This window comes from Halichoeres trimaculatus, unplaced genomic scaffold (assembly GCF_033239565.1).
Source record: "Halichoeres trimaculatus isolate MK-OKI-2021-1 unplaced genomic scaffold, fHalTri1.1 fHalTri1_scaffold_21, whole genome shotgun sequence".
In the NCBI taxonomy this organism is placed as follows: domain Eukaryota; kingdom Metazoa; phylum Chordata; class Actinopteri; order Labriformes; family Labridae; genus Halichoeres; species Halichoeres trimaculatus.
This window is the reverse complement of record NW_027437199.1, coordinates 18,974,905-18,999,704: the sequence shown is the minus strand read 5'-3', so window position 1 is coordinate 18,999,704 and position 24,800 is coordinate 18,974,905. Positions and strand designations below refer to the sequence as shown.

The window sequence follows — 24,800 nt, the reverse complement described above, 5'->3', positions numbered from 1 at the left end:
AGCTGCCTCTACAAGTTTGGTCAATATTCTGTCCATGTTTCTTCTTGAATCTTACCTCACACACAGCAAAATGCTTCCTCATTGCATAACTCAGAGTTCATCATAAAAATATTAAAGCGTTCTATTATTTTACTGGATCCACCAATCAAATGCCTAAAATAATGTGCTTTTAATTTTTCCTTTTCTTCTTCTGACTGAAAAAATGATTCAATTACACAGACATTTACCAAATAATTACACAAGACAACTTACATAAATCACATTTTTTTCCAGCCTCCCCTCTTCCCCTTTTCTGTGCCACATTTTTTTTCACTCCCTTGACGAAAATGTGACACGTCAACTACTGAATCGATGTTTCCCAACTTGAAAATTGCACACAGGCACAAACATGTTGACCTTTTCCCCTGTTTACAAATCTGTAGAGTTAAATGCTTCTGTGTTCATAGGGTCATTGTGTTAATGATAAATTCCATTATGTCGAGGCAGCAAGCACATTACACTGAGGTTTGACCTCTCCTGGAGTTGTTTTCTGTTTATCATCTACCACCACTCATGTCAGTTCCAACTTGGGCTCCACTATGAAGTGACAAGACTTCACATAAAACAGAGAAGTTACAATTTCTTTTTCTGACTGGTCATGCACATTGGAGATGATTGTGTATGATGCATATTGTAGCGATTTCTAATTCACACCATATAATGCATTATCTGTTTATCTTGCACATAATAGGTGATAAACGTTTTTGGCACTGTAATATTCTATGATTGCTGGCCCATGAATTGTCTGCAGCTTAATTATCACTGCATAATAGGAGTCAGTGACCTCTGCTTGCGTTATAATGCAATTCATTCCATTGCTCTTGGCACCAGCAAAAGAGAGGCTGAAGTGTGTGACTGCATCTCAGTAGGGCCAAAGAACTGCAAAGAATACAGGCATTGATTCCGCAGATGAAGAAGAAAAAAAAGCGCTACGTCATGGAAAGAATGACGTCAGGTTTGATTAGGCTCCCAGGGAAGAGCCTTGTGTAGCCGAAGCTGTCAGACAGCAGAAACGATGCAGCAGTGAAGTTTCGGTGCCTACTTTTTACATGCAGCATCACATGATGGAGGGGGAGACTGTTGAATAATCCTGTTATTATAAAGCGACACGGGAGCAAAGAGGGAGTACGAGGAGATCATGACGTAACCGTTTCCATAGGCGACTGATATGCCGGTTAAGCCAATGGGAATCCACACCAGCGGTCCATAACCATCCTCTTTTTGACGTGCATCACGTGTCCCCGGCGGTGTTGTGACAGAAAGGAGCCCAGCTCAGCGAGATGATTCCCTGATACATACTTCCGGGTTTGTCAGTGTACGTCAGCGAGACTGGACCTCTTATCTTTTAACTGTTTGTGTCCTAAATATTGTCGGTTATCTTTCATTGCCCAGGTCTTATATTATTCTTTATGCTGCTGAATAAAGGACAAATTTGGCTCCAGTAAATAGCTAAATCATGAACTGGACGAGTTCCAAGAGAATGAAATATTTTTTCGCACAGCAACATTTTTCATAGTTCATAACTGGTGAATATCGCCAAACACTGTCTGTGGTAAATTGTGAAGTAAGTGTAGTTTGAAGAGTTATCTAGAAAATCGCACGCATGCGTAGTATGGCCTCTGTCTCGTGGCCATGTGTGTCCCCACGCTCACAGGAGCAGGTATCTATCTTGTCAGCTCCGAATGAAGACTTTGGTTGTGGTTGTGACAGCGCAGTGGGCGGGATTTTACCTCAGATCAGGGGAGAGAGTCTAGTCTTTGGTGAGACTGAGGGGAGTTATCGGGAGAAAGGGTTCTGGGGAGCTCTTCAGAGAACGGAGTAAGTATTTTTGGTTATATTTCTCTGCTAGCACTATTTGACGCCCCAAGACAAGGGCTGCTTCCAACGTTTTTAGATACTGCAAGGAAAAGCCTCATGGGTGAGTCTTCATTTAATGTGCAAAGATCAACGAGGGCCAGTCACCGGTGGGTAGCTGCCTTGGGTAGTTAGCTTTACAGCAAGCTAACATCGCTAACGTTATATGTGGGATACATACTGACATTGGGCGTCTCAAACCAGGTAGCTAATCAGTCAGGATGCTGCCAAATCCTCTCTGCTTCTCAGTAGCTTATTTATACATGTGCATTGCTCTGGGCAAAGTTTTTGGACTTGACATTCTGTTGGAAGTCGGTTTTGTGTATTTTCCTTCTGTATAATTGCCATAAGCTAACGCCTGGGAGCTAGTTGGCTAACATTGTACGCTAGCGTGGATCGTGGTTTTTTGATGTTGGACTACACACGCTGCTGTCTTTCACATACAGCAGGCTGACGTTTACATATTAGGGCTCGTCATTTGTAAACTCACTGTGAAATACCGACAGTCCCTTAAAACTGGACCCCTACATCTTCACGAGAAACTATTTCATTCTACAATCAGACGCGTTTGAAGACCCGTCATTTAATGTGTTTGATATCTCATGCGTATGATTGAAATTTTATGTCAGGTGGCAAATGTTATCTTGGTGATAACGAAATGTTATCCGGCCTGGAGCGAATATTGGACCTCGCGCTGCGGGTGCTCACGCGGACAATTCGGGTGCTCAAAGATGCACCAATGTAACTCGGGTGAATGAAAGTTGTGTCGTTGTCAGGCTCACAGCAATGAAAAGATAAATGTATGAAATAAAATATGTATTTTTTTTATTATCCACCTTCCTAATCGACCAGAATGTGGCTCCACGATATTAAAGTTTAAAGAGCCATTCGTGGAATATCATTTAATGGTGTCATGTCGAATTCTGCTCCCCACTGGATTTGTGTTATCCGTTACCTCATCCTGAACCCAGCTGTTATCCGCAAAATCAGCCGGTCGGTACTAAACTACTGTTTAATTTATTTCTTAGAGTATTTTCATATTAAAAGAATGTAAATTATCATTCAAAATACCCAAATTTCACATTATGTGCAAGCTTTAATGAAGAAATTCGTTCGTTTTCAGCTGCACACCTGACATGTATCTAGCATGTCGCTTTAAATGACCATGCCACAGTTGCTTCATAACGGTGGAGTATCTCGTGTTTCCTAAGCTTTTCAGCCAGTGCAAGTTGATTACACGAAATAGTGTTACACTTTTGACCTTGTTTGACAATGTAGTGTGAACTCGTCAACAATGCGTACATGTTTCCAGGTGGATGTAGAGTGCAGCCACTGAGCACCTTTCGGTGTCTAGTTGAAGGGATCACTCCTTATCCAATTAAATTGCACCCGCTTTGCTGCAGCGCAAGCAGTGTCTTCCTGAGTGTGTGTGTGTGTAATGACTTGTGATCCCATAGTGGATTGCAAATAGGTTTGCAGCATTTTCCAAATGCATTTGTACACAGAATATAGCCTGACCTTTAAGGGATAAACTGCTAGATATTACAAAGAGTGACACTCTGGTGTAGGACAGTTATCTGTAGATATATTACATAATTAAATGTAGGCTAAGCAAGTCACTGCCCAGTGTTTGTCAGACCACCTTGCCATAGATTTTATTATCTTGTTTTTTTCTCTGACAGCTGCTTGAGTTAAGTTTTGAATCAGATATATCTGTATTTCTGTATGGAAAATATAGGTAAAACAATGATTGACATCTCATTATATCTATATTGTTCAGCTTACAACACTATGGGTTTACTTAATGATTCACTGAAATCGGCAGTAACACAATCTGTGGATGTGTCTGAGCCCTTTGAACTGAGACTGTTGCTGTCACTCAAGAATGACAAAAATATCTTTTCTTATTTCTTCCTTGCTATGTTCTTTTTCTGTAATGATTGACTACAGGCAGCAGTTTCAGGACAGGATTCAGTAGTTGTACCATTGTCTTAAAATATTTTGAGGAAAAGATTATACAAGGTTTCTTGGCAGTGTTTCCCAGCTGGACATTGCTTTTCTTTTTTGCATTTGTAGGCCAACATCCTTTCGAGACTACACCTCCAGGTTTTATCCTTAATGCATTTCATATGAAGTTAATTGACCACGCTGGGGAGTGCGAGCAGGAGTAGTACTCTGCTAATCTTACATTATAGCTTGCTGTAAAAGTAAGTGCTGTTTGCGTCTCATGGCTCAGGAGTTTTTAGTAGTCACATAGCGAGACTCACTGCAAAGTAATGCAGCATACTGAGTGCACTTTCTTCCAGGCAGTTATCACCTGTCAGCTCTGCCTCTAACTCATAGCAGAAGAGCGTCCACTGCAGCTGCTTTATATGTCCGCTGATTTCATTGTCATGCTCTGCACCTCAGTCATTTACAAGCACAGCCTAAAAAATGAGCACACAAGCATTTGTCCTGAATTTAATGTGTGTTCCTCTGTTGGATTTTGGTCACTATTTGGGAGAGCAAGCCACTGTGGGTCAGTAATCTAAGGTGACATTGAGCCTCATGAACACTGACATGGAAAGCTAAATATAGTCTGTTTTTTTCTGTTAACTACAATGTGTTTATGGTACTATCTCCTGACAGAAGATGAAGTTTTGCTTATCTTTCTTTTCATGCTCGTGTTTAAAAAAACCCAAGGCTGTTTCTAACACAGTTGTTACATCACACCAGACTTTAAATTATCTGTTACCATACATTAATTTGAATCTTTCCCTCAGAGTTTAGTAATGAAAAGTATTTGGATAAAATCTGTACAGCACAGCTTTAGATTTTAATTTTTTTATGGATATCGAAAAGTAGAATCATGTGTTATTCTGTTATATAAGATAAACAGTGATAAAGCAAGTATAGTTTCATCTTTATGCAAATTTAGTTTTCTTTATGTAAACCATTAGCTATTCATAAGATGTTGGTGATAAAGCAAGACTGTCAGGGAATTGTTTAAAACAAAGATGGAGACATTATTTTTTGATTATATGATCATTTACTTTAACAGATTAATGATTGAAGGCAGGTTATTACTGACAGGTCTGTCTACTTCAGAATCCCCTGTTCCATCAGTTATGAGATTAAGGCCAAAAGCAGTAATGGCATGCCTAATTACAATTTCCATGAATCAATTTATTGAAAATGTCAACCTTTTAGTTTTATGAGATCATATATTGACTAAAAATAAAACTAAGATTTCCATTTAGTACAGTGATTAAATATTTTTCCTTTTTACAAGTTAAAGCTCCTCTGCCAAAGATTAGGTTGTGTCACTATCATTGTCTCATATCCCTTATTTCTTTCCTTATCGTGTCACAAAATATATTTATTTTATATTTTAATTTTCTATTGATCACAAAGTTAAAGAAAAATTGTCCTTGCCGTGGTTGAATTGTCTGACGCCTACCCTCTACAGCCGTACTGAGTATGAAAAGATTACAATAAAGCAGCACCTCATTTTGATGCTCAAAGTTTGGTTTGTCATTGCAGGTCATAGACAGGCATATGCATGAATTTCCATCTGTTTCATTACCAACACAGGAGCTTTAAAGTTATTATATAATAAATTCCTCAGGGAGATTAAGAGGGCTCAAATTTGACAATTTGACAAAACTAATTTGAGAAACTTTGATCCTGCCCACTGAAATAACCCCAGAGCACACACGGCGAAATATCACCAATTAGTCATCAAGAAAATAAAAAGGTTTAATTCTGCTATGTATCAGTCTACCAGGCATTAAGGATTTTGGTTATGATAAGTTTTGATTTGGCGATTCTGAAAGCTGGTGGGCTTCAGGACTTGATTTGCAAAGATAATTTTCTTTATCCAAACAAGCTGTCGCATTAGGGCATCTTTGTTGCAGTGAATATATTAAATCTCATTGAATATAACATCATAATATACAGGTTTACATCCACTGCGTACTTGCATCAGTCTATTACAGCTGCACACATGACATACTGTGTACATTGACTTTCACAAATCCCATCCCCTGCTCTAGGTCTTGGTGAAATGAGTTTAATGCTCAACATTAGTGTGTCCTGAAATGGGAACAAATAGGACAGCAAGGTCAGACTGTGGCAGCAAATGGCAGGGCAGCAGGACCTCAGGCCACTGAGCTGCCATGTAGGACCACACATGACAGAGAGCACAGAGAGCTTCTCATCTTCAAAGTGGCTCGATGAAAGATCCTCCATTTTGGAATATTTTCCATCCTATGGAAACGAAGGACTCTGTAATGGCACAATAAAAGCATCCCTCCAGGCGCACTTTCCTGTGAGGGAAAAATATTGTAACATATCCTCAGTCATGGGTGACCACACCACAGCACTAATATAAGCAAGGCTGAGGTTTTACTCTTTCTTTTGTAAAAAGAAATGAGTCTCCCAGAGAAACTAATTTTTAATGGTGTTCCTCATTATTAAACCTTGGCGACAGAATTTCAGGACACTCACGCTTGGAGTTGTTGAGCAAATGAAAAGGAAATGATTGCACCACATGTTCCCTCACCACTTATGCAGATAACAGAATGATTGCAAGGCACACTGATGTGAAACAGCAGAATAACACACTCTGTGTGACTTCTTTCCTGATGCATTCATTGATGAGGTTCGTTAAGTAATTGATGAATCACAGGTTCTTATTCTGCTTCGGGTTTCATTCAAAGCCCAGAAGTGTTTATTCCTGCTCTATATCTTTGATTTTGACCACTTCTTTTTCAGAAAAAAACATCAGTACAAACAACCACAGTTTTTTTGATTCATTCTAGAAATTTTGGGGGCTCTAAGTAATGATTATTTTTTGTTTCATTAATCAATAAATCGTGATTATATTGTGTGGTTATACCTAGTTTGGACTGTGTTTTACCTCAGTGCTAAAGAGTGCAGACCTGTAAAATTCATCCTGAACATGATAAGTTTATCAATCATGTCTAAAATACAAAGTGTTCAGCAACTGGATGTAAAAATCTATGAGATATTAACCCTCTAGACTCCATAGTTTTCATTCTATACAAATATTTCTATATTTTTCCTACATCACCTCATATCTGTGTCCAACTTTTGTGAAATGTGCTTTTCTTGTTTTTAATTGGACTTACCCCCTGAGTTAGGTTCTCGCTCCAGTAGGGATGGGTACCGAAGTAGGTACTTCTATAGGTACTGACCAAAATCTGTCAAAGTACCGGTAGAGATGGGTACCTTTCCCATTTGAAACGATACGGTACTGATACCCGGTACCTGGCAATCGGTACCGGTACTCAACGGTACCAATTTTCGGTACTTTTTTGTGTATATGTGGTAAAAAATATAAATTTGTTTAATAATAAAATATATATTCTTTTCAACTTAACATATTTATTCTTCAATATATAACCTTGCAATGCTGTGTTCATGTCCAGCATGGAAAATTGCCTACTATTCCACTCTCTCACAGTCACAAGGATGCATTTAGGTACCTAAACATGGTACCTTTTGATTCTGCGTGAACGGGTACCCGGTACTTTTGACAGGATTCGGTCGGTACTTTTAAAAGTACCTAATTCGGTACCCATCCCTAAGTACCGTGTACCCATTCACAAAAAATCAAAAGGTACCATGTTTAGGTACCTAAACGCACCCTTGTGACTATGAGGGAGTGGTAAAGAAGGTGATTTTCCATACTGGACATGAACACAACATTACAAGGTCAAAATACTATTAAAGAATAAATGTTTCAAATGGAAAAACAAAAAAATAAACAATTAAATTGATATTTTTTACCAAATAAGCACAAGAAAGTACCGAAAATGAGTATCGTTGAGTACTGGTACTGATTGCCAGGTACCGGGCATCTGTACCGTATCGTTTCATTTGTGAAAGGTACCCATCCCTACGCTCCTGATTGGTCAGCTCTGTGGTATGTGAGCAAGTAAAAATGAAGTGCAGTTGTTGTCATACCGGTGTAGTGTTATCTTAAATGAGCTCTAAGGAATAAACATCCTCATTTTTAAAAAGTTATGAGTGTTTTGACACTAGTTTGTGACTCAATCCCTGTGAAGAAGACGTGAGTGAACTTTTATTTCTCTAAATCACGTCTAAATCTGACTCTGTCAGCGCACAGTGCCGTCAGGCCTGTAGAGATTTTTCCTCATCAATATTATTTATGTATGAAACCAGCAATTTTTTTACACAAAAGTATCTATAAACACTCATCTCATGCAGGGAACTGAACTCACAGATGAGCATTTACTGCTTGGTGTTCAATTTCACTCTATGGCAACAGCAATAAAAACATAGTCGATGTAATCGATTTTGATGACGAATTGTTGCAGCTCTTCAAATTTCCACATTAATTCCTGCTTTTAGAATTTGTGTCCCCAAATCCTGCCCAGTTTTCAGACCAGTGTTTTCATCTGCACTTGTTATATTTGTCCAATTTAATGATTCATGAAGGCAACTGTACAAAAAAAAAAACACACAGTCTTTCACACCCAAATCAAATAAAGTAACCGTGTTATGTATCAATAACACACTCACAACATCACACCTTTTACCTGTATACACAACATTAAATGGCTCATCCCTGATTAATGACACCTGACACCCAGGTCAGAAAGATAAAGACTTATTTTCATTTTAGACACAATCACACGCCCCTCCATACATGAGGTAACAAGAGCCAGGGAAAGGCGTGTTGATGGTGTCCACTCCGCCTGTGACTACATATGAATTGGCAGCCTGACAGCGTTGGAGGGTTGTGTAGAGGCTTCAGCGTGCAGGGTGATGTAGCGCTCTCAGCCGTGAGCCACGCAGCACACAAGGAGGGCTGGGTGCCTCTGCTTTGTACCCTCTACATTTACATGGCCTGACCCAGTTCAGCAATGGCTAGCAGTGGGGGGAAGGGACAGTCTGGGGAAGGCTAAAAATACCAACCCCTCGCATTAGGCAGCTCCATTGCAGAGGGATCCCTAGAATTGCTATCCCTGACTTGCATCGAGTTGTTGGCACGTAGGGGTGTATGAACTGCCAGAGGGTTTCCTTAGCGTGGAAACAAAGATAAAGAAGATGGGTATATTTCTTAGTTTCAAACACTGCAGTCCTGTTTCTGTTTCTGCTTTTGCATCCGTGTAAATCAGCAAATGTAGAGTGCATTCAATATGTGAGAGCAGCCTGAAATATCTTTGGTTGAGATTTGGGCCTGTGTTTGAAATGGACATATCCTCATCACGCTGAGCTGCGGTGAAGAAAGGGTTAACCCCAGCCTCTGTCATTCAACCATACCATGCCAGCTGTTGGCTTTGAGATCCAATCACAATGATTTTCCACTGTTGTGACATGTGACCTGCTCCGCAACCCGAAACTGTCGCAGCACAGCAAATGTTGGCACTTCCTGGGTCCCGGCGCTGTGGTGGCTGTGGTGGGGTGAGGGTGGGTGTGAGTTTGGGGTGAGGGGCTTGTGAAGATGTGAAGACGGGAGAATAGAGAAGGCAAAGACTTGCATTCTTAATTGTTGGCTTGTGTGAGCTGCATGTGTGCATAGTGATATTTTCCTCCCTTTTGAGATGAGTCACATATTCGTGACAGGTGCATGATGATGAGTCCTGAAATAAATTTGCCTTTTTGCACAAACTGAAACGGGTCAAAAGTAGATAAAAGAAGTTAAGAAGCATCTTAACAAATTACTCCTTACTTAAAATATAAAGGGAAGGGAGTAAGATGTTTATATTTTTTCTTAGAAAACCACCCCACATGACTTTGAAGTTAGTTTAACTATAGACTGTATCAGAGCTGAAACGATTCCTCGAATGATTCGAGGTACTCGATTACAAAAATTACTCGAGTAATTTTCTCTGCCTCGAGGAATCGTTTCATTTTAAAAAAGATCAGAGAGTGGTATTTCAAATAGAGCTGAGGCCATATTAAGAGAGTTTTCAGACCCCTCAAGCTAACTCTTATACAAAGTAGCAACTAGCAACAAATCTAGCTTCTTTTCTGGAGTTTGGAGACTAATGGGTCATTCTACGAAACGGGTGCCTTTTAGGTCCGCAACATTTGATGAGATACACAAGGCACAAAAAATGTGTCAAAGTGTGTTTACAGATTTTGGAGCTACCAAAGCAAGTGCTCTTATTGACATGCTGTATCAGAAAATTCTATTTCTTAAAGAGAAAAATTTTCATTTGAAAAATAACTGCTCTTTAACTAAACAAAAATGTATTTCATCCGATTACTCGATTAATCGATGGGATTTTCAGTAGAATACTCGAATACTAAAATATTCAATAGCTGCAGCCCTAGACTGTATAAAATATGGGTGTGATCTCCTGATACCACCCTTCTGTTTACTGAAGCCAGCTGTCGGCTGGGGCCATATTGGAAATGCTGACTCAAGAGGCGGGCTTTGAGTCCCCTAACTAACATCTAGGGTGCCAGACCTGTCAGTCATGTGAGCTGTGCCTCTGATTGGACAAGCTTGTGATCTTAACATCTTCTAAACTCCTGAGCAAGAAAAAAATCACCCCCTTACAGTTTGAGCCGTTAGTAAAGTTATCAATTCAGACCCAAGATGTTTCTTGGACCAAGTTGTAAAAAGCTTTTTTTGAATTATAAAGTTACTTAATTCATTTATCACCTTTGGTTGTGGCGGTACTACCACAGTAACAGGAAAATTCTTCATAACATTAATGTCCAAGACCCAACTTACCAGTCAGTGTATTTTTGTATTTTTGGAATTAGTGTCAGTACATCCTAAAATTGGTTTTGGTCAAGGTCTCTGCCTGTCAGAAGGAAGATAATGACAACAGTAATAGTAATTATAATAATAATACATTTCATTTATAAAATGCATTGAGTGAACAGAGTGCTGCCCATTTATACTGTCCAATGAATTAATCGGACAGTTTAAATGACTAAGGACAATAAATTGTATAATCTCACAAATTTACGCATTAACAGAGTCGACAGTTCTCTGCCAGCATTCCCTCCTGTCCTGTCTTTTGCTGCAGCAACAGTGTTGCTTTTAGTCTGGATTATATATTCGAAATCTTTGTATCATTGAAGGACAAATGTCTGGTCCTACTGGGTAAAGTAAGCTGCTCTGCAAGGTTTGTCCTGTTTCTCTGTGTTTGGGTTTGGTCAGACACTGTAAACACCACCCCTTTCCCATAATTTCCCATTTTGGGATCAATAAAGTAATTCTATTCTTTGTTATGTTTTATTTTATGTGAGCGCGCACTGCTCAGGACTGGAAGACCCTGTGTTCACTGACCGAGTTGATGTCCAGCTCCATAGTACTGCTTATCATAATAACTCAGCCCAAGTAACAGCGAGAGATCTCAGACGTGTTCATTCGCTTCTTGGTACAGGCCCCTCATGTCTTACCTATAGTGCCACCATTTTGTAGCTTAACTACACTTAACACTTAACTACCTGGATATAATCAAGCACGGACATCTTGTGTCACCCCAAAGGTTTATTTTGATCCAGTTAATGGTGACGCTGTGTCACGTTATATTGGTTGAAAACTTCTTGACCATGTGGATGTAACCTGCATGGACGACTGAGTGCTGTTGGCTAGCTCTGCTAATGCTAGCCACATTGGGCAAACTAATCTGTACTGATTCTCAGAGTAGTTTTCAGGGCTTTTAGCCTTTATTTTGATTTGACTGCTAGAAAGTGGGACAGGAGAAAAAGAAGGGGATGATATACAGGGAATCATGTTGGGGCTGGGTTCTGTAATTCAAAAAGATTAATAGGGTCTCAAAGTGAACTTCCACTTTTTGTAGATTGGCTTGTTTTCGGGGATAAGAATTAGGATTCCTTCAGTTTATTGAGAAAGGACATCAGCAATGAGTCTAGTATAAAAAGAGAATGGGCGTTTTCTGGGGGTGTAACGGTACATGTATCTGTGCCGAACCGCTCCATAAGGCCGTTGGGTTCGGTACAGTGCTGTATTCGAACGAGTACAGCAAGTTTACGTTAGCCGCTGCACATGGCTCGTTAATATTCATGTGAGTACTCGTTTATGATTGGCTGAGCAGGGAAGGTGTTTTAATATTCATGAGGAAAGTGGTCTGTGATTGGTGCTTTGCTATCATGTGCATATCATGCGAACGTGTCACGTCTCACGGTGAGCCAATCAGAAGATGAATATCAAAGAGCTTCCGTAGCCACAGGAGCTTGTGTCTGAATTATGCATCATGGCTGCTGCTAACGACCAACCGGAGCTTGAAGAGCCTCCCCCCTCGCTGTATAATGGCAAGTTTTTGGTTTAAAAAACATGCTAAACCAGGGAAATGGTTTTGCGTTGTTCCATACTGTACCGAAAATGTACTGAACTGTGACCCTAAAACCAAGGTACGCATTAGTACACTTTTGAAAAACAATCATTAGTCGACATGCACTGATTGATCTGTGTCAATTTCCTTAATTTTGGAGGATCGGTGATCAGTGATCAGAGATCGGTGATCAGCCCATCCTTGCATTTGAAACTGATCTTATATACCTCTGGGAAGGTCTGACAGCCAGCCTTTATTGCTTTTTGCTCTGAGGCCTAAAACTCAGGACACTTTATTGGTTGTTTAAGTTGAAACATAAAGATTTTATTGTTTTAAAGATATTGTTTAATGATTTTCACTTAAATAAGATTGGAACATTGAAGGTGTATGCTGTCAGTTATAAAAAATAAAAAGTAAAAATCGGTATCGGCAGGTCAGGCTTTTTGAAAATGGGTGATTGGCCAGGAAATTGTAAACGGTGCACCCCTAATCATTATGCATTGAAATATCCCCCAGCCCTGGTGGTTGTTGTAGATTAAAGTGATACTCCGGGATGGAACAAGTTGGGTCCTATCACAAGGTTTAGGGCAGAAATTACCCCTACAGCAGTGTTTTTGTGCAGCAGAGGCCCAGAGCGCTCGCACCAAACACCCCCTCCCTGCTCCTCTGCCGGTTTCCTCTGCACTCAGACGGGGCCATATTTTACTTGACCAAAAACACAAATAAACGGACTCCCACCGAAAAAGTCTGATATCAGTCTGCTTTCGCGCTTTATTTAGAGAATTTTCAGCGCGTTACTTTCACACAATGAGGCTCTAGTACTCATTGCATTTTTTTGTCCTGGCAGACTACCTGCGTTTGTTTATATCTGGCACACCACGCGCGGACTGATACAGCGGCGAGCGCCTCGTAGCCATCTGTGGCTCTGCAGCGGAGGTAGCGCCGTTTTACGACACGATGAAAACTAGAGCCTTATTTAGCGGTGTTTTTGTGTGAAAGTAACGCGCTGAAAATTCTCTAAATAAAGCGTGAAAGCAGACTGATATCAGACTTTTTCGGTGGGAGTCCGTTTATTTGTGTTTTTGGTCAAGTAAAAAATGGCCCCGTCTGAGTGCAGAGGAAACCGGCAGAGGAGCAGGGAGGGGGTGTTTGGTGTGAGCGCTCTGGGCTTCTGCTGCACAAAAACACTGCTGTAGGGGTAATTTCTGCCCTAAACCTTGTGATAGGACCCAACTTGTTCCATCCTGGAGTAGCACTTTAAGGTTGAGATGACTCCCAAATCCAGGAGATGGAATCCTTTTCTTGTTTGTCTTTGAGCATCGCAGAGATACTTCATATCTGGCCAAACTTGCTCCAGGACCTGATGACAGCTTTAAGATGTCATTTGTCAAGAGGCGTGTGTGTGTCGAACTTGCTCACTTATTGTCACACAGGCACGTGCTAGGAGAGGTGCAACTTTCCTTCATAGATGGAACTGAAGCAACAGAAATATGAGTCTAACATAGACACTATTAGAAAGTTAGTTGTTTTCGAGTGGAATTCATAAAAAGTTGGGCATTTCTTAGCAGATATTCTACCTTTCACAAAAGGCCTCAGCACAAACCTGTTGTGTGTAACAGAAGTCCCACAGTATCTCCCCTTCACTATGGGGATTTCTGCGATCTCTCCTACCTCAGTAACACTCCCGGCCCTGCAATTATGCTGTGTAATAAATAATGAATCCTGTCCCGTTTTCCATGGCAGATGGCTCCAAATAGAATCTCGACATGTGACAGAATAGTTTCCAAGAATCTCAATGGAATAAGCTGCAAGCATTCATTCGTACATTTTCTCTCTGTCTTGCATCTGCGTCCCAGTTTAAAGTTGTGACATATTTTGGCTTTTAGGATGTTTAAGTTTGGAGTGTGCATGTTTGAAATCCTGTTTAGTTTGAAGACAGAAAAATGGTGTTCTCTTGAGCGTGTTTTGGTTTCTGTTATAGCCAGAAAGAGATTAAATCCTCCCCCAGCTGAGAGATAACTGAAGCTTTTTTTCCAGGCTGGGAATGATGTCCCTGTCTGTCTGTCTGTCTGTCTGTCTGTCTGTCTGTCTGTCTGTCTGTCTGTCTGTCTGTCTGTCTGCGCTGGTGCCATTCTTTATTGATCCGTCAGACTTCCCCAGGGCTTTCCGACTCAAACTGCACTGTATATTTCATTAAGCTGTCCCTGGCTTAAAATAATCCAACCTTTCTTGATTTATCAACATAAAAAATCCACTTTTGTCCCCTGTGGGTGTAAGAAATTCATCAAGCCCTCCTTTACAGCGATTAACACCTCCAGTTCCTCAGCCTTTGTAATTCTTCTGTTAAGTCGCACTAAGATAAATTCCTATCAACTTGTTGGACATGAATGAATCAGAGTCATTGTGCTGAGCTGATTAGAGCTGAATGGACAGCAGCCTCTCATGAGAATGGACTCTCCTCTCCCATGTAGAGCACCATGGAGCTCCCGATGCCGCAGATAGTCTTAATTAGATTAAACAGGAGGCTTTTCCTGAGGTAATCAGTCACCGGCTCCCTGCTACACTACACTACCCCACCGCTCCCACTGTGGGGAGGCTGCTGGCTTTCCTCTCACTCAGTAACAGACCTACTGTATGTTGTTTGAACACAGCAGGGGTCTATGATACAGTTGCATGGTTCTCTAGATAAAAGGATTTGCCTCTGATGCTTTATTTAACACCTGGTTGTAGTAGTAGGGGTAACTGCCTCTTTAGCGTTTAGATCTGCCTTGTAGTGATTAAAGAGATCACTCTTTCCACTTTAAAACTAATGTTAACTTGATTTCCTTTTAGTTTTTGGTGGTAAGCCATCACCACACTGCTTTTACATCTGAATATAAATCAATATCGATTAATTCAGACATTTAATCATTTTATTTATTCATTTTATTTATAGGGATAATGCGCATTAATCAACACTTCTGAAGTATGCCAGAGTTAGGCAAAGGGCAAGTTTCAGTCTGTGGTCCTTGAATGAATGTTCAAACAGGGTCTCTTTGAAAAGCAATTAAATAGAATATAAAACCACTGAAGTGAAAAATTACCATTACAAAGTAAAATTGAATCCTTATGTGCATCCTTAAGATACTGAGATGAATAAAGGGTTTTGTATTTTGGTCGTTTTCAGAGAACCAATTAAAAAGAAGCCACTTCCATTAAACAGGCCATAGATGTTTAAGGCGATTCAACTAAATAGCTAAATGATAGTTCCACAGTAATGTTGTCTATAGAAAAAATGTACAGCTGTGACTATGGATGCACCTAACCAATCCTGGTAAGGGGTATTGGTCTGATACAGGTTCCGAAAGTAAGATTGAATATCAGTGACTAGGGATGGGTACCGAATTAGGTACTTTTATAGGTACCGACTGAATTCTGTCAAAAGTACCGGGCATTGATTCATGTAAAACCAAAAGGTACCATGTTTAGGTACCTAAATGCATCCTTGTGACTGTGAGGGAGTGGAAGAGTAGGCGAATTTCCATGCTGGACATGAACACAGCATTGCAAGGTTATATATTGAAGAATAGATTTGTTAAATTGTTTTTTTTTTAATATTTCATTATTAAACAAATTGATATTTTTAACCACATAAACACAAAAAAGTACCAAAACTTGGTACCGCTGAGTATCGATACCGATTGCCAGGTACCGGGCATCAGCATCGTATTGTTTCAAATGTGAAAGGTACCCATCCCTACATACAATATGTGCAAGTTTAGTTTCTCACTTATCCATTGGTGGGTTCACAGTTTAATAGTATTTCCTCTCAGTACTTACAAATAAAATAATGACACAGTCCCTTTAAATTACATTTTCATTTTATTTTGGTTTACAAAGTTAGAAAAGCCTGAAGTTGGCAAAAGATTCAGAAGAGTCTCATTCTCATTTTAAGGAATAAAGAATGTTAAACAGTTACCTGTATTGGGTCTGATCAGTATTGGTATTGACTGATACCCCACACCAGGCATCAGTAATGGTATCAGGACTTAAAAAGTTAGATTGTGCATTCATGTCCACCAGTGTCAGTATCCATTTTAAACTCAAGTATCCCACATACTTCAGAAGCTGTTTTTTGCTGCTGCGCACACAGGAATTTCAGTTGAAAATTGATCAAATCTTGGGTGCCACCATGTTGTTGGTGTTCATAGATAAAGGGCAAGGAGAAGACTGCTAATATCAACTTTTTATCCTTTTCTATCCATTTTGTATGTGGTTTATAGTTTCCTTGGATAAAAACAAATATCAAGAGATTTGAAGGTTGTTTGTGCTTCCACTGCAGAAAAGCTCTGTAAGTGAACACAGGCCTGAGATTTGACTTTTCAAGTTATTCTTGTCAGAATGAAATATAATATAATATAATAGAATAGAATAGAATAGAATAGAATAGAATAGAGATTTGACTTTTCAAGTTATTCCTGTCAGAATGAATTAAAATAGAATAGAATAGAATAGAGATTTTACTTTTCAAGTTATTCTTGTCAGAATGAAATAGAATAGAATAGAATAGAATAGAGATTTGACTTTTCAAGTTATTCCCGTCAGAATGAAATAAAATAGAATAGAATAGAATAGAATAGAATAGAGAATTTACTTTTCAAGTTATTCTTGTCAGAATGAAATAGAATAGAATAGAATAGAATAGAATAGAGATTTGACTTTTCAAGTTATTCCTGTCAGAATGAAATAGAATAGACTAGAATAGAAAAGAACGGAATAGAGATTTGACTTTTCAAGTTATTCTTGTCAAAATGAAATATATTATATAATAAAATAGAATAGAATAGAATAGAATAGAATAGAATAGAATGTACTTTATTAATCCCTGATGGGAAATTCAATCATAGCAGCAATACAAGAAAGTGTACAGTGCAAAAACTCAAAAATAGATTTATCATTAGAGATTTCAACTAGAAAAAAGAAAGTTCATCAGCACCTAAGGTTTTTGCCTTTTGGGATGAACAAAAAGTCAGATACAGTTGTCAGTGCTGTTACTTAAAAGTTCTGTGTTGCATCTTCCAACCAAGTTTGGCTGGAGAAACTTTTTTGGACAATTAAGTGAAAAAAAAAAAAACACAAAATATGAGATTCTAATTACTTTTTTGAGCTTGTCTTGGAGTAAACAGTTTTTTTCCCTGTTGCTAAAAGTTTGATACCAGCATTACCAACCTACGAACAGCTAATGGAAGCTGACCCATCACCCTCAGTAAATCAGAAATACATATTTACTGAGACCATCATTAAAAATGTCCATAATTAGGGCTAATGGTTTGACTCAGGTAATGGAGTGAGCGCAGGTGTGACTTCCAGCCTGGGACCATTTAATACATAGATATGCATATAAGATTATTAGCATCGGCTAATTTTGTTAACATTTCCTCCAGTACAGTCATAGTTCTAAATAAACTTCATGGTTCATTTTGTGTTACACACCCAAAGCAAATAAAACCTAACAGGGTGAGTCATTTGTAACCTGGCAAATAATGGCAAAGCTCTGGGGAAAGCTACTGTGAGCTCTTTAACTGTAAAGTCATAACTTAGCGTTATTAGCAGATGAATATTGCAGACGGGAAAGCACTACCTTTTAAAGAGTCTGCAGAAAAACCCTGAGAGCAGCTTGAGCTGAGTGATCCTCTCCCCTCAGACGCTCTGACAGGAACGCAGAGCGGCAGAGTGCACATTACTTGACAAGTGTTTTTGTCCAGATGACAAAATTATTATTATTTTATTACATCCCAAGTGCAGCTAATCAAACATCTCTTGTCAGGGAACATACACACTTTTTCTAATTGCTGTGCTGCTCGTCTCGGTGTCTGAGTGTTTTTTTTCCAAGGGTTACGGTGCTTTCCTTTTTGTCGCAGTAAAATGTTGAAACTTCTGTGTCATTTTTTCATTTTATGGGTGTAATCTTAAAGAAACAAAAACGCTAATGTGAACACTGTTTACACACTGACACAAGAGTATTATTAGAGGGACATCTAAGGGGACTCATCCAAAGAGGATTTTTCTGTGGTATGAAAATCTACTTTAGATACCAGATTAAATGTAGACATAATTGTTTTTTTTTATGGCAAAAAAAAAAAAGATCAGTTGCCTCTTAAAGTTTAAGGCTTTATGTTACGTCCCTGCCTCACAATAGGCTTTGATATTTGGGTCTGTCTGACAAGTTTGATGTTCGTAACATTTTGGAATTTATTGACACATTTATTGTCTCTAGGGCTGCAGCTAATGAATATTTTAGTATTTGAGTATTCTACTGAAAATCCCATCGATTAATCGAGTAATCGGATAAAATACATTTTTTGTTTGATTAAAGAGCAGTTATTTTTCAAATGAAAAATTTTCTCTTCAAGAAATAGAATTTTCTGATACAGCATGTCAATAAGAGCACTTGCTTTGGTAGCTCCAAAATCTGTAAACACACTTTGACACATTTTTTGTGCCTTGTACATCTCATCAAATGTTGTGGACCCAAATGGCACCCGTTTCGTAGAATGACCCATTAGTCTCCAAACTCCAGAAAAGAAGCTAGATTTGTTGCTAGTTGCTATTTTGTATAAGAGGTAGCTTGAGGGGTCTGAAAACTCTCTTAATATGGCCTCAGCTCTATTTGAAATACCACTCTTTGATCTTTTTTTAAAATTAAACGATTCCTCGAGGCGGAGAAAATTACTCGAGTATTTTTTGTAATCGAGTACCTCGAATCATTCGAGGAATCGTTTCAGCACTAATTGTCTTTGAGTTTTTTAAAGTCTTATTTAACCCTCCTTTGGAAGAAATAATTTGCGGTAGTATCACTAATTTCCTCTCTCTCCTCTTCCAGATCTGCACGCATGGTGATCTCCACCTCTGTGGGTGATCCTTCGTCACCATGAAAGACTAGGAACTCAGCTCTCCGAGGGAAATGGCCTGTTTTGTAATACCCCTGCCCTGCTACCCGGCCCATGACTCCAGCTGCCTCTGAAGGGCCCGTCAGCTGCTTTATGGGAACTACCACTGTGTTTGCACCCTTGAGGATTTAAGCTTTTCCAGGAACACTTTTTATTTTTACCCCTACCGTTGAGCCGAAGCAGAGAGCGGGGAGGCGGCGAGACCATGGCGAACAACTCGTACAGTGGGGTGAAGAACTCCATGCTGGAGGCCAACCACGATGGAGAGTTTGGCTGCTCGCTCAAAGAGCTGCGCTCCCTTATGGAACTGCGAGGAGCAGAGGCGATAAGCAAAATAGGGGAATCTTACGAGGATACCCAAGGACTCTGCAACCGGTTAAAAACATCGCCTGTAGATGGTAATGCTTCCTCCACACTCAGCATGATTAATGGATCAAACACAGGATGTTATCCAAACAGAGCTAGTAGCCAGTGTTGCTGGAATGCTAATGTGCTGCATAGTTTAGGAGGCGTGTCATTGGCGCTGTCATCCACAATGTGGATACCTTGACATCACTTCCTTGGAAAACTCATATGCCAGACAGGTGGCCAGGCAGGCTGGCTCTGACCTGGGCCAGTCCTGCTCTATTTCGAGACCTGTGGATATGTCCCTTTCTCTCCCCCTCTCCCTTTTCACCTCTGTGTCTCCGTGTGTGCGTGTCTGTGCGTCTCTGTGTGCAGGCTTCAGACAGACCAGCTGTCTGCCTGGGCACATTACCAGGCTGCAGGCAGGTCAGCGTCCCACATGTGGCGGACTGAACAGGAGGCTGGGTAGTAATGACTTGAACATGTTAGGGAAGGAGTGAGTTCATCTTTTGAATGTCTCCTCTGTGTGGTATCCTTTCACCGCCGACCTCCACACACACACAAAGATAGCATTATGCTGAGAGTCCTGTTAAAGAAACGTCGTCACAGGCTGCAGCAAAGCGTTTGCTAATGCAGAAACGCTTGAAAGCACCTCTCTCAATCTTTTTTAGCCATTTTTCTACAACCCTATTTCCCTGTCTCGGTTTGTCTCTATAGACAGTCTGCCTAATCGCCAGCATGACCTTGACTGAACTCTTATGGGAGGGGATTTTCAGTTTGATCCCAGATTAAAACGGCACCGCACATTCACTGTGGCAGCAACAGTCCTCTATTCACTGTCTCAAAAGCAAAGAAACAAATTTCCCAGGCTCCATTAGACCAAGAGGAAAGCCATGAATACTGCACGGTGCCCAAAAACATCTCCTCCCATCAGTCCCGTACTATTTAAGATCCTGTCCTTTGGCTTATTGACAGGATAGTGTACATATAGTTAGGGATGGGTACCTTTCAAATTTAAAAAGATACGGTGCCGATGCCCGGTACCTGGCAATCGGTAAAGGTACTCAGTGGTACCAATTTTCGGTACTTTTTGTGGCTATGTAGTAAAAATTATTAATTTATTTATAAAATAAAATAGATGTTTTTCAATTTAACATATTTATGCTTCAATATAACTTTTTAATGCTGTGTTCCTGTCCAGTATGGAAAATCACCTACTCTTCCACTCCCTCACAGTCACAAGGATACATTTAGGTACCTAAACATAGTACCTTTTGATTTTACGTGAATCGGTACCTGGTACTTTTGACAGAATTCGGTCGGTACCTAAAAAAGTACCTAATTTGGTACCCATCCCTACATATAGTCCCTTTTTCCCCCACTCTGTCACGCAGACTGGAAAACCGCTGTCTGAGCTGAGGAGAAATTGCTGAATAGGAATTTTCTGGTTGAAAGAGAGCGTGGTTGTCTAAACATGCATGTGGCTGTGTCAGGTTGGCGAACATGGAGTCCTGTCATATTTGTAGAGTGAGTGACATTCACTGTTTCACAAGAGCCCTTATTCTTCCCACTCAAATACTAACCAGCCTGTTCTACCAGAGCATGGATGGTTGGAGTCACTCTTGCTTTTTTTTTTTTTGGCATTTTTGGGAGAGTATTGTTTGAATAGTTGTTTTGCAATTGAGTAAAAAGTAGAAATAAGCACATTCTTGATTTTAAAACGTCTGCTTCAGCTGCACTCAGTGTTTTGCTGTCACATTTTCATGTTATAAAACAGGCCTTTAATTCTCAGAGAATGTGAAATTAAGTCTGCATTCCAAGTGCAAACAAATATTTTAATATTTGGCCAGCTTCTTAACCAAACAAAAACAGTCTTTTCCAATTTTTTTTTTAAATCAAATATTCCTCTTTTTTTTTATTTCTAACTGTACCGTGCTTGATGAGCTCTGATAGATCCTCATTTTGTTTCCCCTCGCAGCAGGTTGCTGCTCCACTTGGTCGCCAGCCACTAAGCTTTTTTTCCCCCCCTACTTCCACTTTCAATCAGCTCATTCCTCATTGGCTTGGGAAATTAAGCCATCATTTAAGATTACAGGAGCTTGACAATTGAAAAAGGATTTCTAATTAGTTGGTTGGCCATTTCTGGAACCTCTTAAGCCAATCCTCGTCTAATCCCCCACATTTCCGAGCGCTTTTTCCTCACCCAGAGAAGTTCGAGTGAACTTCGCTGCTGCAGCTGTGCATGGATGTACCACTCCACGCTGACAAATTTTTAGCAGTGGTCTGTCAGCTGGGATTAGTCTAAATACAATCTACCGTGCTGCTGTTTCCGTTCTACCACTTAAAGCTGACTGTTCTTGAGACCAGTTGGACTGCAATTCATGGTAATGTGATTCAGATTGATTTGCTAATTAACATGCTAATGCTTTGAGCTAGAAAATTAATACACACCAAACAATAGGTTTTCTAAACTGCAACAACCAACTGCACCAAACTCGTATTTGAATATTACATTTGTCTGACGAACCATTAACCTGTCACAGCGCTGTGCCGAAGCTGAATAAAGGTGAAGCCTGAAGGCTGATAATCACAGAGAATATCAACCTTAATGGAAGATATTTCTTTAAAAGCATTTAACCTCCAGTATTTTCTCTGATGAGCTCCTTCATCATCTTGTGTGACTGAAAGTGCTGGTTTACTTATTCCTAAAGCTCATTCAGTTCGTGTGGTCTCTGCTTCAGTGTGCAGTTTCAGTCTTCACTTCCTTTTTGTTCCTCGTGTAGTTATTCAGTTGTTTTCATAACTGTCAGTGGCATTTGAAGGGGGACTTTGCCATGTTTCTACCTCATCAGAACCAGTTGACTAATATTGGAAAGTAGTACTCAGCTTGTGAAAACAGTGGCGTCTCGTGGTTGTTGTAATTGATGACTGGGACTCAGCGATGACACATTGTAACTGTAAGCCTGCTGTCATACTGAGGAAATTCAGTTTGAGGGCAATGAGTTCACAAAGATGTAGTCTGGTCTGACATGTTGGTCAATCCAAGCTACGTAACCTATAAACAGTCGACTTGTCTTACTGACGTGGAGAGGAGAGACAAAAAAGCTGGAGGTGTTGAGTAGTTATTGCTTCAACAAAGCCTACAGCCTCTGTATCATCATGCTAACTCTATTTACTATGTTTATTTTGACCATACAGTCAGCATCCCTTAAAACGTCACATCCAGTTCATGCTGTGCAGGAAAACAACCACTAGTTACAGTCCTAAAGTCCATCAGTGTGTCATTCTGCACTGTATAGTAATAAACTAAGAAATTTAATTTGAAGTTTTATCTGCTAAAAAATGAAAGCACAGAGCTAAGTAGAACACTGAAGCTGTAAGACATCCAGCAGAAGGGATCCCAAATCCTTACATTTGTCTATCTGGAGTTAGCCTCTAGGCCACTTTAAGTTCATATTCACCCTATTCGGATTAAATATGAATTTTTACAGGGGTTACATGAAAGATTAAAATGCAAAAGAAAAACTTAGAGGCTGCTCTGTGTGTGACAGTGATATTATCTGAATCAAATGTTATATTTTCTTTAGGTGATTTAATCAAGAAATAGACGTTATTTATAGAATTATTTGTCCAGTCTTTCTTAACTTAAAGGGGACATATCATGCTTGTTTCTCATTTTCACTAAGCCAGACTAGGATGCCTGTAAAGCATTTCTGCCCCCAGTACAAGTCATTTAGTTCCTTCATTTCCCCATAATAGCGTTCTCAATATCCTCATTTTAGGCCATTCTGAAGATCTCGTTGAAACGCTCCGTCTCCAGAATGACCTCCAGTAACCTCGCAACGTCACAGCCCTTTGTGCTCTGATTGGTCAGTTCTATCAGAGGGGTGGAGTGGGTAGAGCCAGGGGGCGTTTTTTGCAGCATGGCAGTATTTACAAAATCGGCACATTGAATGGAGCAGACCGAGCGAGTTTGCTGTTTGCGAAAACTTCACCGTAAGGCATTGATAGCACTAATAAAATGGCAGAGTGTAGGATACGTACTTTTGTATCGGACCCCGAGTCAGACCAGGACGGTTCTGCAGCTCAGGAGGAAGAAAATCCCTCGGTGGCGGTTGTGTGACTAACTGACATCACAGAGGAGGAGCTGCTTTATCGGTTTACTCCAATAAAAAGAGAGGATCCTCATGTCGTCATGAAAGTCAAAATCTTGCGGCCATCTGGCAATGACCTATTTTCAGAGACATCAAATCTTGTTCGAGGATATCAGAAAAAAATACAATATCTCATTTTTTGAAAATTCAGGGGGTGAAAGGTCTTGTTATCAAATTTATAATATTATATGTAAGTATTAAATCAGGGATCAGCATGATATGTCCCCTTTAAAGACTACATTCCGATCCTATTCTGCTCAGTTTTTTAATGTCCAGTTCTTCTTTAATTGTCCATAATGACTCGGTTACGGATGTGACAGCTTATTTGCTTTAGCAGTGCAGTTTAAAAACTACATGTTTGACTTATTTAAGTAGCAGATAATGAATATTCTCCCCACAAGATGCCTTTCCCCCAAATATAACTCAAGGCTGACTTCATAAAAACCAGTGAACAACTGTTATATCTGTGTATGTTGTAGCACCATGTCTGTGTATTGTTATCCTTGTAATTCCAAAATCTGACACGTCGAATAAGTGTCTTATAACCTATCTATTGACATAGTTGTATAAAAAATTATTTTGAAACTTTGAAGTTACAAAGAATTTATGATGGACCTATTTAGAAACTATTTAGAAATGAAAGGAGACGTCCATCTAATTTGTGATCTGTAAAGTCAACCATGATTAAAGTATTTAATAAGGATGAGCTGGACAGGAAGTGTTGAGTTAAAAGACCATCAAGTTAAAACTATGGGAAGTGGAAGACCCATGTTTTTGGAGCTCGCATGCTCACTACAGACCACCTTTATGAACAAAACTATGGAGCCATAGTTGGCAGCCTTTCAGTCATCTGACCCGAGTCAAAGGAAGCACTGCTGCTGTGTGGGTGACTGTTTTTTCAGGACTTTGCTCGATGACTCAGGACTTCAGAGCCTCTGTTGCACCAGTTGTGACCATTCTTGTTGTTTGTATTCAGTCTCCTGTGAGTCCCCCAGCTGTCCATAAAAGCAATGCTAAGTCACAGGAGGACTGTTATGACAAATTTCCCATCCTTTTAGCACATTTTCTCAGCACTGAATATCACAGCACAGAGTCATAGTATTGTACTCTAAAGTGTATCCAGATGTCTGCTGTGAGGTTTCTTTCGGGCACCAGTGTCCAGGCATTAATCATTTTTATAGGTTAAAAAA

General features: G+C 39.8%; 1 protein-coding gene across 6 annotated transcripts in view; it reads left to right on the top strand.

The window, feature by feature from the left end:
- The first annotated feature begins 1,724 nt into the window (after positions 1 to 1,724).
- atp2b1a (ATPase plasma membrane Ca2+ transporting 1a) overlaps positions 1,725 to 24,800 on the top strand; it is a 58,961-nt gene continuing 35,885 nt past the window's right edge. For 5 of the 6 annotated variants that reach the window (XM_074698738.1, XM_074698736.1, XM_074698742.1 and 2 more), the window contains exons 1-2: positions 1,725 to 1,857; positions 19,045 to 19,509. In XM_074698738.1, coding sequence (XP_074554839.1) covers positions 19,317 to 19,509 — 193 coding nt within the window. In that variant the 5' untranslated portion in view covers positions 1,725 to 1,857; positions 19,045 to 19,316. Of the gene's footprint in view, positions 1,958 to 19,044; positions 19,510 to 24,800 lie in introns of all 6 variants that reach the window. The other variant, XM_074698737.1, reaches the window with a different exon arrangement.